General features: G+C 37.3%; 1 protein-coding gene across 5 annotated transcripts in view; it reads right to left on the minus strand.

Moving 5' to 3' along the window:
- TRDMT1 (tRNA aspartic acid methyltransferase 1) overlaps positions 1–15,339 on the minus strand; it is a 39,897-nt gene that overhangs the window by 11,296 nt on the left and 13,262 nt on the right. For 2 of the 5 annotated variants that reach the window (XM_045587836.1, XM_036459191.2), the window contains exons 2-6: positions 10,286–10,395; positions 6,707–6,783; positions 2,765–2,836; positions 2,078–2,143; positions 783–852 (exon numbers count right to left, since the gene is read on the minus strand). In XM_045587836.1, coding sequence (XP_045443792.1) covers positions 783–852; positions 2,078–2,143; positions 2,765–2,836; positions 6,707–6,783; positions 10,286–10,395 — 395 coding nt within the window. The remainder of the gene's footprint in view (positions 1–782; positions 853–2,077; positions 2,144–2,764; positions 2,837–6,706; positions 6,784–10,285; positions 10,396–15,339) is intronic. The other 3 variants (XM_045587839.1, XM_036459244.2, XM_036459267.2) reach the window with 3 other exon arrangements.

A 15,339-nucleotide genomic window follows, 5' to 3' on the forward strand; every position in this document is an offset into this window, starting at 1 on the left:
TCATTTCTTTTTAAGTTTAAAGTGTAATATTGGTTTACACAGTCCATAAATAACAGTTCGCCTGCAAAGCAAATGTTCATTCAATAAAGATTTATTGAATAAATGAGCAAACTGAAAGGAGTAAGATGGATAAAGGTTACAATTCCCTTATTAACTACTGCATCTATTTTTCCCCTTGCTATTTGGGTTGACTATGGAGTAATTTACGATAAACCCTGGTCCAAAGAGAAGTCATTGTGAATGATAAGACTTTTTAATGTACTTGCTTTGTAATCTTAGGATACACTTAAATTCAATAAGAGCAACAGAAAATGAAAACAAAACCATGGACATCTAATTTTTGAAATGGGTTTTCTTTTAATATTTATTGCTTTTTAACTTTAAAATTTAGAAATAGAAGCACTGTTTGCATATTAATGAAATGTCCCAATAAAAGAAATTAAAATATTATGATATGTTCTTTTTTTTTTTTTTTATTCTGAAGCATTACTAAACTACAGCACACCCATTGTGGAAATACCATATAGCACATAATTTCAAAACACACTTATTTTTTCTGTGTGGAAAGAAAAATATATTCTCTATGAACCTCAAGTTATATATTTTTCATAAAATAAGTATAAATGAATATATAAGCCTGCACTATAGTCTTTAGAAAGTAAAACCCATGTCTGAAGTAATTTTAAGATTTACCTATAATATTATCCAAATATATCTATTCTTCTTACAGATTCAAATTATCTTTGAGAAAATTTATATGAGTTTATAACTGCGGTACCTACAGAGGTTGGTGATAATAGAAATTCTTGGTACTGAAAGCCACAATTTTCTATTGTTTTTATTAACAGGTCTCTGAAAAGACAAAAATAAATGGAAATGAAAATGAAATGCTTTCATTAAAGTTGGATCTTATATAGAATATTATACATAAAATTTCATTTTAACTGAAAACTGTTCCTACACTCAAGTTGTTTAGAAGGAGAGTGATCCTAGGTCTTCATTAAGTGCAGTATTTGAGAAATTACATTTCTCAAAAAAAGACAATGATAATTTCTATTTTAAATAAATACAGCTATCAAATAATTTATCCAAACTGATGAGTGATAGAATTGCTAAACCGAATGATGCTAAATTTGCTATGGGAAATGGAATTATCTGTAGTAAGTCAGATGGGAGAATACTGCTAAAGACAGCAGCTAAATAAAAAGTGTGCTTGCTTTCTCTCCAGCTGGGTTACCATCTGAAAGGGCCCCAATACATGGCTTTCTTCCTCTGTCTGATTGTGTGACAGAAAAAGCCTGTCCACAGGACCAATTCTTTTTTTCTTTTCTTTTTAAATTAAATTTATTGCGGTGACATGAGTTAATAAAATTATATAGGTTTCAAGTATACAATTCTATGATACATGATCCGTATGTTGCACTGTGTGTCCATCACCTAAAGTCAAGTCTCCTTCTGTCACCATATATTTGACCCCCTTTACCCTTTATTTCTCCCCCACACCGCCCTTCCCTCTGGTAACCACCAATCATACTGTTGTCCGTGTCTATGAGTTCTTATTTGCTTGCTTCGCTTATTTGTTCATGGTTACTTTCAGTTTTGTATTCCACATATGAGTGAAATCATATGGTTCTTAACCTTTTATGTCTGACTTACTTTACTTAACATGATATTCTAAAGATTCTTTAACAGATAACTGGATAAAGAAAATATGGTATACATACATAATGTAACACTACTCAACCATAGAAAAGATAAATACTGCCATTTATGACAATATAGATGGATCTTAAGGGCCAATTCTTACTAAAAACATATCTACTTCTAAAGAACTAAGCACCAATATAAGCAGCTAAAATTGAGAGATACCAATCTTATTAAAATAATTGCTCATTCTGGAAAATTTCGAACATCAGAATGGGAGAGAATCAGTTTAACTTAACTTTCCGATGCTTTTCAAAATCAATATTAATGAATAAAATATATAACATATAAAATGTCAGAATGTACATGTTTATTTTTTAAGGTCTTTATTTCACAACAGCTAAGATTAACACAAAACAAATACATGTTTTACCTTGCAGAAGATACTTCAAAACCTTTAACATTTTCTAAAAGAATATACTTCGGTAATGCTTGTAACCTAAAAAAAAATACAAAAAATACAAAAACAAAACTAATAGAATTCCAAAAATCTCATTGTTAAGAACAAAATAAAGAAATTCCTTATTTTTGGGAAATATGAGGTAAGCAATTTTCTGAACTCTCCTTTTTTTATATAAGAATTTCATAAGGGATGAATACAACTCATATTTTATTCATTTTCCCTATAATCATGGCACACCTGATAAAGTTAACATTTAAATTGTTAATTTCCATTGAGTTTATCTCAAAACATGGGTCCACACAGAGCCTCTGATGCAACTCAATGGCTGCCATTTACACAGGGCTAGCACAGGCTTCCAGCCATAAACAACAGCATTCACTAACATATGCTTCATCTGCATTAATACTATGAGCAAAGGCAACAGAGTTTAGCTATTAGGCTGTAATTCCCTGACACTCGCTGTAATGGCAACTGTGGAATCAGCAAACATTTGCAGTTATCTTATTATTCATGACAGAAGAAGATAAATGGCATGCACAGTATCTGCAGGCAGCATGTATAAACTACTAATCTCTATAAAATGTCCAACATCACATTCTGCCAGATCTACAGTTTTAAATTCAAGGTAAACTTGTACAGAAATCTTAAGGTTTTTACCTTGGGAGAATATTTAGAATATATAAGAAGCTATTCGTCCTTGGATCAGTCACATCACCTTGCAGACCAATTCTAAAGGGATTGAGAAAGCACAAGTAAGTTTATAAAAAATGTTATATAAAGATATCAATTCTCTTTTAAAAAGTCACAACCAAATGCATTAAAATTAATTGGTCTTCACAATAAATATGATCATCTGTGTTGCACAGAGGACAAAATGCACTTCTTTTTTTTTTTTTTTTTAAAGCCTTGCCTATCTAATAAACAAACTTAAAATTTATTTTTACAAAACAAAATGCCAAACAACTTACATGAGACAAAGAAGAAGAAAAAGCCAATGAAGAATAAAATCAATTCCTCTCCTAATATAGCTTGGATTGGGAAAGATACACACACACAATTGTTGATGGCACCATTTACTCTGTCCAGATGGGACAAAAGTTCCAATGAATGAGCTGGTTGGGTAGTAAGGCAACAAAGAGCTGAGAGCATTGATGTCTTATCACCATCTAAGCAGATCAGAATAGTTGCTAACAATAAAACAATCTCGTCCAATGTAAAAAGGAGAAAGTTAAGCTAAAGGCTTGATTCTATAAGCAGGAGTTGTAACTTGGTTACACTAATAAGATCAAAACATCACATAAACAGGCAGTCGTTGGACTAGCATTTATTTCTTACAAATAAGATTCAATATAATTATGTGACCATTATGCTATACACCTAAAACTAACCCTAATAAAAGAGTAATATGCAAATTGACCACACATTTGCCACACCCAAGCCACGCCCACCAGCCAATCAGGGAAAACATGTAAATTAACCCAACCAAGATGGCAGTTAATTTGCGTATCAAGATAGCGTAGAAAGACGCCAAGTGCTGCAGAAGGGAGCAAAGATGCGGAGAAACAAGCAAGCAGGGCAGCAGAGAAGGGTGAGCAGTTGGGAGCCAGCAGTCCTGGATTGTGAGAGGGATGTCCAAAGCCTGTTTAGGCCTGATCCCAATGGGCAGCTGGACATCCCTTGATGGGTTCCAGATTGGAGATGGTGCTAGCTGGGCAGGGACACACACCCCCATGCACAAATTTTGTGCACTAGGCCTCCAGTGTAAAATAATATAGAATGTCAATTATAATTAAAAACTTTTTTTAAAAAAGATTTAAATTATCAAACAGAAAGTAAGACTTGGATTGGGCCTCAGGTGTAGAAAGAGAGCACCTTACTACTTACCAGCTTCATAATCTTACATAAGTAACATAATATCATGCATCAGTTTCCTCATTCATACCTGACAGCAGGGCCAAAACCATCAATGAACTTGAGGATCCATGGTAAATTAGTGTACTTGAATAGATGACTCAGAAACCTTGGTCCTCTCATTCTGCCCTTTCCTTTCCGCATTCTAACTGGTGACAGTACTACAGAGTCAATTACTGCTGCCAGCAGCATAAGACCATATAATGGAGCTGAAAAATTACCTTCACCTAGAAACACTGTAACCATCATAACTACATATACAGTACAATGCATTGCTCACTTATTTGTGATGACACTGACATAAACAAACATACTGTGCTGCTGTCCTATGAAAGTATAGCACATATAATTATGTATAGTACATAATACTTGATAATGATAATAATCGACTATGTTGGTTAAATAATGGTTTATGTATTTACTATAATACATTTTTTATCATTATTTTAGGGAGTACTCTTCTACTTACTAAAATAAGTTTGCTATAAAATGGTATGCCAGATTACATTGGCAACAGACATATATTGTATATATACATATATATATATACACTATTGGCCTGATGCACGAAGATTCATTCAAGCATAGGCCTTCCTTCCCCACTATCCCACCGCCTTCACTCTGGCTGAAGCCACCTTTTTGCCTTCCTACGCTGCCCAGAGGTCCGGAGCGGCTGGGGCAGTGTAGCTCAGCACCTGCGTATGCAAATTAACCCACCATCTTTGTTGGTTAATTTGCATACCCACTCCTGATTGGCTGGTGGGTGTGATGAAGGTATAGTCAATTTGCATCTTACTTTTTTATTAGTGTAGATACTAGGGGCCCAGTGCACAAATTTGAAAGGAACTGTGGGCCATGAGGCTGTGGTGGGCATAGAGCAGGTCTTGGCCCATACTCCATACTCTACCCACCCCCTCCCACTGCGGGTCGCAGTCCTCTTTCTGTCAGCAGCCCCACTCCTGCCACCACCGCTTCCACATGCTGATGGCACTGGCCCCACTCGCACCTGCTGATGGCGCAGAGCAATTGGGGACAGTGCCATCAGTGGGTGCGAGTGGTGGCTGCTGCCTCAATCACTTCTCAGGAATGGAGGGGGCATGGAGAAGCTCTCAGGGGCAATCAGGACTGGCAACCACCACTCACACTCACTGATGGTGCTGAGCAATTGTGACCAGTTCCAGGTACGGACAGCAGGTGCGAGAGGCAGATGCCAGCCCCTATCACCCCTCTGGAGCAGCAGGAGGTAGAGAAGCCCTGAGGGGTGATTGAAGCTGGAGGCCACCCCTTGCACCCACTGACAGTGCTGAGCAATCAGGTCCAGCGCTGGGTATGAGTGGCAGCTCGGGCGCTGGCAGTAGATGCGAGCCCTGGGCAGAACCGCAGCATGAAGGAATAAAGAATTTTCAGTAACCACCAGAGGCTCCTCCTGATGACTGTGACTGGCGCCCCACCTTGGTCTGGTGCCCCACTCACCTCCTCCACTATCCCACCATGGCCGACAGCCACCATGTTCCGCACTTTGCCACCTGCTGCTGGTGCCTACCATGTCCCGCGAGCACTCCCTGGGCATCACCAGTTGTTCAGTTGTTTGGTTGTTCTGCTGCTTGGTCAATTTGCATATTAGGATTTTATATATATATATATTATATATATGTGTGTGTGTGTGTGTGTGTGTGTGTAAAATATATACATACATATATACATATATTGTATATATGTAATTTTTGCCATGTCTTTAATATCATTTTGTCTTATTTGATTTAATCTCATGTTGTTGCATAAGTTCAGTGTATCCTAAGTGTACAGTGGATATAAAGCCTATAGTAGTGTACAATAATACCCTAGGTCTACACATTCACTCACATTTATTTATTGACTCACCCAGAACAATTTTCTGTCCTGCAAGTTCCATTCATGGTAAATACTCACACAGGTGTACCATTTTTTATCTTTCATACCAGATTTTTACTGTACCTTTTCTATGTTTATATATGTAAATACTACCATTGTGCTACAATTGCCTACAGCATTCTATATGGGAATATGCTGTACAGGGTTGTGGCCTGGGAGCAAGTCTATGCCATGTAGTCAGTCTAGCTATGTAGTAGGCAACACTGTCTAAGTTTATGTAGGTGCACCCTATCATGTTTGCCCGATGATGCAATTGACTATACTTTTCTCAGAATGTATCCCCATAGTTAAGTGGTGCATGATTATATCTTCTCAGGTAGGTATAGAAGAGCTCTGTCATAGTCACTGGATATCTACCACTGACCAAATTACTTTGCTCTTGTGGCAGTAATTGCTATTTCTTTAATAATTAATACTAAATTATAAATAAACTAAAAGTCCAGTGCACAAATTTGTGCACAGGTGGGGTTCGGCCGCCTGCCCTGATCAGGGTTGATTGGGCAAGCTGGTCAGTGGGAGGGGCCTCAGGCAGTTGGCAGGCTGGCCCCAGCCCCTGGTTGAACTCCCAGTCAAACTCCCGATCAAGGGGGTCAATTTGCATATTAGCCTTATACAGGATGAGTAGATAAAGGAAATTCTTTATAAAAAATTCAAAACTATAAAAATACAGCTGATATTATAGAATTCAAAGTATCCATACTAAAAACTATAGTATGATTTGATTTAATAAGTTCTTTAAAAGTTCTTTCTCAACAGAGAAATATTTATTATACATACCTTGTGAATGGCTGACAAGGAGGGCTCATTAAAATCATATTGAAAGATAATCTGTCAAACTCTTCTAATGTAATGCCCTAAGGATAGAACAATAAGAAAGAAATGTAAAAAAAAAAAAAAAAAAAAAAAAAAAAAAATGGGTAGAATGGGAAAGGAGAAAAATGCTAATTATAACTAAATATATCAAAAATTATACCAGTTAATAGTTTTAGTTACAATACTTAAAAATTTATATAATACAATACTTTTTAAATCAACTTCAGTAGACTAATTTTTCAAAGGAATCTTGTGATGGAACCAAAGTTATGAAAAATTAAGTGACTGTCCCAAGTCCCATTGCCAGCCAAAGCAGAGCTGTCACACTCCTTCCCTGATCCACAGCACCTCAAGTTTAACATTGTTGTATTTTCCAGAGTCAAACATGGAGAATTATATAACCAGTGATTTTCAGCCTAGGTTCTAAGAAATTTTTAAATACCTCTCTAACAATATTTTTTATTTTAGAAAATGTGATGTACTGACCAGTAGCCATCCCTTTCATGTATGTCTCTGTTAATATGCCACCAAATGGAAAAACATCCCATTTTTCAATTATGCACAATATTATATTGTTTTATAGGTGTATGTAAGCAAAGAACTTCAAAAGGTTGTAGATAAGATTAAGTGAAATAATCCCTACTAGACTAAATAGTTGGAAAATGTGTTATTTTGCTTCTGTTTTATATAGCAGAAGATAAAATATAGAGAACCATAAATCCATGGGTTTGACACTCATGAAGCCCTCTTAATGTGCACTCTTAATCAGAAATTTAAAGCGACAAGCCTAGAAACACAACATTCCTAATTATGACACATTTCTAAAAAGTTTAAGTATATAAATACAGCAGAAAAAACTTTATTCTGAATTCTGTAAAGACTGAGTTAACCAGTTGTCTCTATCGTATTAAAAGTTTAAATGTACATCAGATTTAAATTTAAGTGTACATCATATTTAAATCTCAGGCTTTTAAGTAGCTCAGGATATATGTGTAAAATGAAATTGAAATTACCGTATTTTTCGGACCATAAGACGCACCGGACCATAAGACGCACCAGTTTTTAGAGAAGGGAAATGAAGAAAAAAAGATTCTGAAACAAATAGTGTCCTAAAATATTTTATGTGCATTAAAACCCAACATCACAGTCATAAACACATGTAATCAACCCTGTAAAGTAAACAGCAGCATTTAGAACCATTTTAGAGCCGGGCAAGCACACAGAGAACACACAGAGCCGGGCAAGTAAAAAAACTTTTTTTTTAAAGTATATGTGTAGGCTATATTTGGACTATAAGACGCAGGGACTTTTCCCCCCCACTTCTGGGGGGAAAAAAGTGCGTCTTATGGTCCGAAAAATACGGTAAATACAAATGCTGAAGAAAATCATACAATGACCAGTCTGTCAGAAAACGAGGCAAGGCAATACAAGTAGATAATGGTGCCAGCACAGGGCCATGTGGCAAGCAACTTACAGATTTCACAACTAAAATGTGAATTAAAATGAAATTCTTAAAACTGAAGTAAAAATAAAATGTTTTATATCAGAAATATCCCATGTCTAGAATCTAGAGGAAGTAAACAGAGTTAATATGTCCAATACAGTAAGGCATGAAAAATTGCAATTTTAAAAGAATCTTGAAAATATGTAGTGATTTTTAAAAAAATTAATCCACAACGGAGGATATTTTTTCTATTGATTTTTCAGAGAGTGAAAAGGAGGGATGCGGAGAGAAAGAGAGAGAAACATCGATGTGAGAGAGACACAGTGATTGGTTGCCTATAGCATGTGCCTTGACTGGGGTCAGGGATCAAACCTGCAACCCAGGTATATGCACTTGGTGAGGAATTGAATCTGTGGCCTTTGGGTGCTCATGGCTGACACTCCAACCACTGATCCACATCAGCCACCAGTGATTTTTTATAGTGCAATTCAAATGATAGAGCAGTTATACAAAAAATAACTCACACTTTTCACAACTTTATTTAACCTGGTATTCTAAATCAATAAATGTGTTGGGATTCAAGTAATGGAAATACACAAATTATTTTTAATACAGTTAACCCTTGAACAATATGGGTATGAACTGTATGGGTCCACTTATTCATGAATTTTTTAGAAGAAATACCTGTACTATTTCCAAATTATAGCTGGGAGTCCACAGATGTGGAGGGCTGACCATATGCATTGATCTACAACAGCAATTTTCAACCTTTTTCATCTCTCGTGGTACATGAAAAATAATTACTAAAATTCTGCAGCCCACCAAATAATATAGTTTTTGCTGATATGACAAAAAATAAATATAATTCCAACTCATTCCTACCAAGATTGAATGGGGGAACACAGGAGGGAGGAAAAAGGGTTGAACATGGATTTTTGATGCACAGGGGTCGGTGCTGGTGCCCCTGCTCCCATGTTGTTCAAGAGCCAACTGTAATTTGACTTTTTATTTTCAAATCCTCACCTGAAGATGTTTTTAATGATTTGAGAGAGAGAGAAAGAGAAACACTGAGGTGAAAGAGAAACATTCATCATCCATTGATTGCCTCCCGTATGCTAACCAGGGATTGAAACCGAAACGTAGGTATGTGCCGTGACCAGGAATTCTACCTGTAACCCTTTGGTGTATGGGACAACACTCCTATCAACGAAGTCGCCCAGCCAGGGCTCTTTTTTGCCTCAGTGAGCCTCCCTTTGCCCCTCCCTCTCAGATCCCCTATGTGGCTTCAGTCCCAAGTTTTCATGGTGCCCATGCCCTCTAACGGCTGCACCTCACATCTGTCTGAGGCTGTTTCCTCCCCGTACCCCCATCCTGTCCTGGAGGAATGCATGCTCAGTAGGACAGGGGTGCTGGCTCCCTGCTGCTCTGAGAGCACCTGGGCGTGCCTAGGACAGGGTGGGTGCCCAGCCAGTGATACGGGGTGAGTAACAGTGTTAGGTGTAAAGGCCATTGGAAGGCAGACTCAGTTGGAGCCAAGGGCCGGTGAGCTCTCCGCTCAGAGCTCTCCGCTCAGAGCTCAGGGCAGGGCCGTGGTAGTGAGTTGTTCCTTTTCTCACAAGAAGGTGGGAGGAAGAGAATGAAAAAAGAGGAGTGTGTGTTTTCCCTCAACTACTTAAAAGCTGATGATCTCATTCCATTCTTAAAGCTATGAATAGAAACCCTTAGTTCAACCCTGTGAGGTGGGTTCTGGGATTATCTGAGATTCCGTGGAGAACACAAGGCCTTCACCTGGCACAAGGACAGTGCTTAGTGACCGCCAGCTTTTAGTGCTGCGATTCGTGCACTGGTGGGGGGCAGCCTGTAGGGGGCAACCTGCAGGGATCAGCCCGCTGGGAAAGCCCCGTGCACTGACCACCAGGGAGCGGCTCCTGCGTTGAGTGTCTGGTCGAATGGTCATTCTGGTCGTTCCATCATTCAGACACTGGGCTTTATTATATAGGGTAACTTATCAGTGAATTAAGATAATAGTATCTTGCAGTGTTTTTCAATCACATTCTCCTAGCTGTATGCTTATTAAAACAATAATAATAGCTACTCACTTCAATTGTCTTGGCTAATAACTGTGTTTGAGGAAAATTATATTTGTATACTTCATTAGCAACATCGTTCACATCAATGGCAGCCACCACATGTGCAGGTATACCGCTTTCTGTAATGAGAAATGGAATAGCTTAAAATGTAAAGTCCTTAACATCAACTTTTTCATTACAGAGAAGTCAAAATAAAGAAATGTAATACATTTCCTCACTTCTTCAATTATCTAGTTCAGTGATTTTCAACAACTGTGCCACAAGAATTTTTAAAACATGCAATATCTGGCTATTTAATCAGGGGCATTGATTCTTTTTCCTTAGATTGTCAAATAAAAAAATGACAACAATTAACACAACAGCTGTCCAGTGTGAATGAATCAAAATTATACCTATTTTTTTTGTCAGATTGGCAAAAAATATATTACAAAGAAAAATAATTACAAAGGCATACCTTCAACTGTCTTGCTGCTAAAAAAAAAAAAAAAAAAAAAAAAAAAAAAAAAAAAAAGCATGTTGAAAATGCTTTCAGATTCAGAAAATTTTACCATAGTCTTTAAATGGCAATCAAAATTTGAACTATGTAAGAGTAGCTGCTGTTATATTTTTCAATTGCCATCCTTTATGCCCAAAACACACTATGTGTTTACCCTGTTCCAAGTTAAGGGAAAAATTGGAGGGTTTTAAAAATAATAGTACCTAAGACCTCTTAGAAAAACCATTAGGGAAAATACAAAAGTACATAATAGCTTCAAATAGCCATTTCTTTAATACCCATTTGCTGTTAATAGCTTAGATAGCCCAAGTATCAAAAAATAATTAAATAAATAAATAGGATGTGAGTAGCTAGGGTTCATGAAGTAGGTATCTATAGTAATAATCTATAATAATAAAAGTGTAATTGCTAATTAGACTGGATGATTTTCTGTGTCCTGGGTGTGGGGCGAGGCTGAGGAAGTTAGGGGTGATCAGGCAAATAGGCAGAGGTGTTTAGGGGCAATCAGGCAAGCAGGCAGGTAAGTGGTTAGGAGCCAGCAGTCCCAGATTTTGAGAGGCAGTTGGACATCTTCTGAGGGATTCCGGATTGGAGAGAGTGCAGGCCAAGCTGAGAGACCCCATTCCTCCCATGCATGAATTTCATGCACCAGGCCTCTAGTAGTATATAAATGCTAAGGAGGATTCCAAAGAATAATTGTATATGCTTGGGAAACACAAAATGTATTGTGCTAAAAATAGCACAGGAGCTATTAGTATATTTAATAGTAAGTAAAAAATAGTATGGGAACAATTGTTGTACTTAATGAGGAGGCTGAGTAGAGAAAGACAAGTGCCATATAATTTCACTTACATGTAGAATCTAATCAACAAAATAAACTAACAGTGTGAAAACAGACTCATGGATATAGAGAAGAAACTGACATCTATCAGAGGGGCCGGGTTTCGGGCCTAGGTGAGAAGGATGAAGGGATTAAGCAATGAAGAAAAAAAAAAAAAGGAAGACGCATGACACAGACAACAGTATGGTGATTGCCAGTGGGGAGCAGGGTGTGGGGGGAGGTAGAAGAAGGCAAAGGGAGGATTACTCATGATGGAAGGAGACTTGAGGTGATGAACACACAGTACATTCAAATGATGCATTGTAGAGTTGAATACCTGAAACTTGTATAATTTTATTAACCAATGTCACCTTAATCAATGCAATAAATAGCCGAAACCGGTTTGGCTCACTGGTTGAGTGTCGGTCAGCGGACTGAAGGGTCCTGGGTTCGATTCTGGTCAAGGGCATGTACATTGGTTGCGGGCATATCCCCGGTGGGGGGGGTGCAGGAGGCAGCTGGTCGATGTTTCTCTCTCATCAATGTTTCTAGCTCTCTATCTCTCTCCCTTCCTCTCTGTAAGAAAATCATTTTAAAAAAATTAAAAAAAAAATAAATAAATAAACAGGCTGGTTACAAAGATATGATAGCCAGCAACTTACTCTATGTAAGCAAAGTATGTTAGAAAATATAATAGAATAAAGTTTCTATGTATAGTAACAACATAAGAGTTATAAACACCAAGAAATAAACCTTACAAGAAGACTGCATGACCCACATGGGAGTAAAAGAGATTTGAAAAACGGAAACACACTGTGGTATTGAATATTATAATTCAGGTTAAGAATTAACCATTATAAGAACTCAGAATTAAATAAACTTCACTGAACAATTTAATTGTTTTGATAAATAAAAAGATGTAATTTGCAATATATGCAACAAACTGAAAGTACCTGGAGTTGGTTAATACAATTATTTAAGCAAGCAAGAATCACACACACACAAGTGCGCGCGCGCGCACACATACACACACACACACACACACACACACACACACACAGCATTTAAATAGCAATAATGTTCCCTCTTTTTCTGATCACTCTTTCTGGAAAAGTTGTGGGGAAAGAGCCACTGCTTAGTAGTAGTGAAAAGGTATATTTCTTTTCTTCTTTGCCTTCTTTATAATTTATTTTCTGATCTACATCTCATATAGGTGAGTGATTATTTGAATTGCCTCCTTAAAAGCACACCTGAGATATCTAATCAGGTATGTTAACACTGACATCTAGTTGTGAAATGGAAGATCAAATGAATACATCCAATGTCTGTTTCCTTTCATTTAAAGTAATAGCTTCAATAAGAATAAAAGTACTAAGTAAAACAAGACCTGCAAGGACTCTAAATTTAAAGTCATTGCCAAACATTTTATCACTAATAGCAAAGTACATTTCTTGTTTTGTTTTGAATATTTTTGCATTTCAAAAATCACAAATTATTTCTGTAAAATAAAATGAAAAATAAGTGAAAAAAATTTTTTTTGATCCTTAGAAGTTTAACTAGTAGTCAACCAAAACCAATTTATTTTGGGTTAAGACATACGCAGGGGAGGGGAACATCTGGCCGTGGTCCATACAAGGCCTCAAAATCATTTGGTCTGGCCCTGCCAAGGTATTAGGGGTGAGTTAATTAAATGCTTGACCAAATAGAGCAAGCTAATTTTTAGGTTGATATTTTGTATGGCCCGCAAATGATGTTATAAATATCCAATGGCCTTTCCCCATCCCTGTCTTTATTGTTTTATTATTTTTAAATATATTTTTATTGATTTCAGAGATGAAGGGAGAGGGAGATACAAAAACATCAATGAGAGAGAAGCACTGATTTGCTGCTGCCAACACACCCCTTACTGGGGATCAAGCCTTACAACCCGGCCATGTGCCCTTGACAGAAATCAAAGCCAGGACCCTTCAGAGATTCTATCCACTGAGCAACACCAGCTAGGACCCCACTCCTGCTTTTAGATCATTGCTACATAAATCTGACTAAATATAATGGCCCATCAATCAGAAAGTGGATGGAACTGTTTGAGATTTGTGTACAGACTGCACATGAGGAAGTGAGGTGCTAAATTAATGTTTTAAAAAAGGCACATTGAGGGAGTTCATTTGGAAAGGAAATAAAGATGCTATGACAGATGCTATAAAGAGAAAAGGAGGAAATGAATCTTGAAGAGGACCTTGGGGAAAAAAAATTAAGCTGTAAGAAATTTTTCCAGTGAGTCTCTAGAAAAGTCCACTTAAAATGATGTTGGTATACTGAGGTAGTTCATACAGCTACTGCTTTCCTTATTTCTCTCTTCCTCTTTTCCTCCCTTGCATTCACTTTCTTGTCATACCTTAAGCTTCCCTGTGCAGAAGCAAAGCAAGAAAAAAGCAGTTTGGTAGAGGCCACACAATCCTGCACAACCCTGCATCATACTTAGCCTTGGGCACGCAGGAAGCCTCAATTTCCAAGGACAAAATCTGGTTCCTAAAGGAAAGTTTAATAGGCAGTTGAAATTAGAGTTAACTTGAAACTCTATAACTGTTTTATTCCTCAGTGATGAACTGTAATGATGAAAATGTTGTGTATCTGTGCTGTGCAATATGATAGTCACTAGCCATATGTGATTACTAAGTGCTTAAAATGTGGCTAGTGCAACTAAGGAACTGATTTTTTCATTTCATTTAATTTTAATTAATTTAAATCCCCATAGCTACATATGGTTGTGGCTACCATACCGGACAGCACAGCTCTCTCTATACTCATTGGTATTGCTTTCATCAGTTGTTCTGCATAGAAAGCCTTATATAGAGTGGGTATCATGCCATGACAACCTATGGAGTCAGAGAACTCATGTTCAAATTCTGGATCTGACACTTATTAGTTACGTAGCCCCTAAGCCTCAATTTCCTATCAATGAAGTGGACATACAGTATTTTTCTGTGTATAAGATGCTGTTTTTTGTTGTTTTTTTTTTTTCTAAAATCGTTAGACTGAAAATCAAGAGGCATCTTATACAAGGAAGTCAGCAGAGGAGGGAGCAGCACAGGTGCATAGCTGCCCATACCTTGTCAAACAGGCCCCCTCCAATCACAAGCCTCATTGTTACTGATGTCAGCTGAAGCTGTAATTGGAGGTGGAGATGGAGAGTGTACAGATGCAATAGGGCCCAGAGCCTTCTGAGCCCATAAATACGTCAAAAAAATAAAAAAGACAAATACCAGTAAGCAATTGTCTTACTCTGCAAAATTCAACCTGGATGTGATCAGCCATGCAAAAGAGCATGGAAATAGAGCTGCGGAGAGACAGTTTGGACCTCTTCCTACTGAATGTATGATCAGACAGTGAAGAAAACAGGAAGAACAACTCCTTAAGATGCCAAAAAAGAAGGCCTTAAGAAGAAAACCAACAAAATTGGCAAATTGGAGGAGACTTGGATTATGGAGCAGCACCAGAGTGGCTCATGAGTATCAACCAAGCTTATTCAATCTCAGGCAAGAATGTTTGCAAACAAAATGAACATTGCTGATTTTACAGGAAAGGCAAAATGGTGCTTTAAATTCATGAAGAAAGAAGGGTTGGCCATGAGAACATAAAAAAAGTTAGCTCAGAAAATGCCACCAGGTTTTGAGCATGATCTCACATACATAGACAGTGATTCAGAAGACAGCAGTGATTCAATAGAAGTTGAAGAAATTGATATGT

Source organism: Pipistrellus kuhlii, unplaced genomic scaffold, assembly GCF_014108245.1.
Source record: "Pipistrellus kuhlii isolate mPipKuh1 unplaced genomic scaffold, mPipKuh1.p scaffold_m20_p_1, whole genome shotgun sequence".
In the NCBI taxonomy this organism is placed as follows: domain Eukaryota; kingdom Metazoa; phylum Chordata; class Mammalia; order Chiroptera; family Vespertilionidae; genus Pipistrellus; species Pipistrellus kuhlii.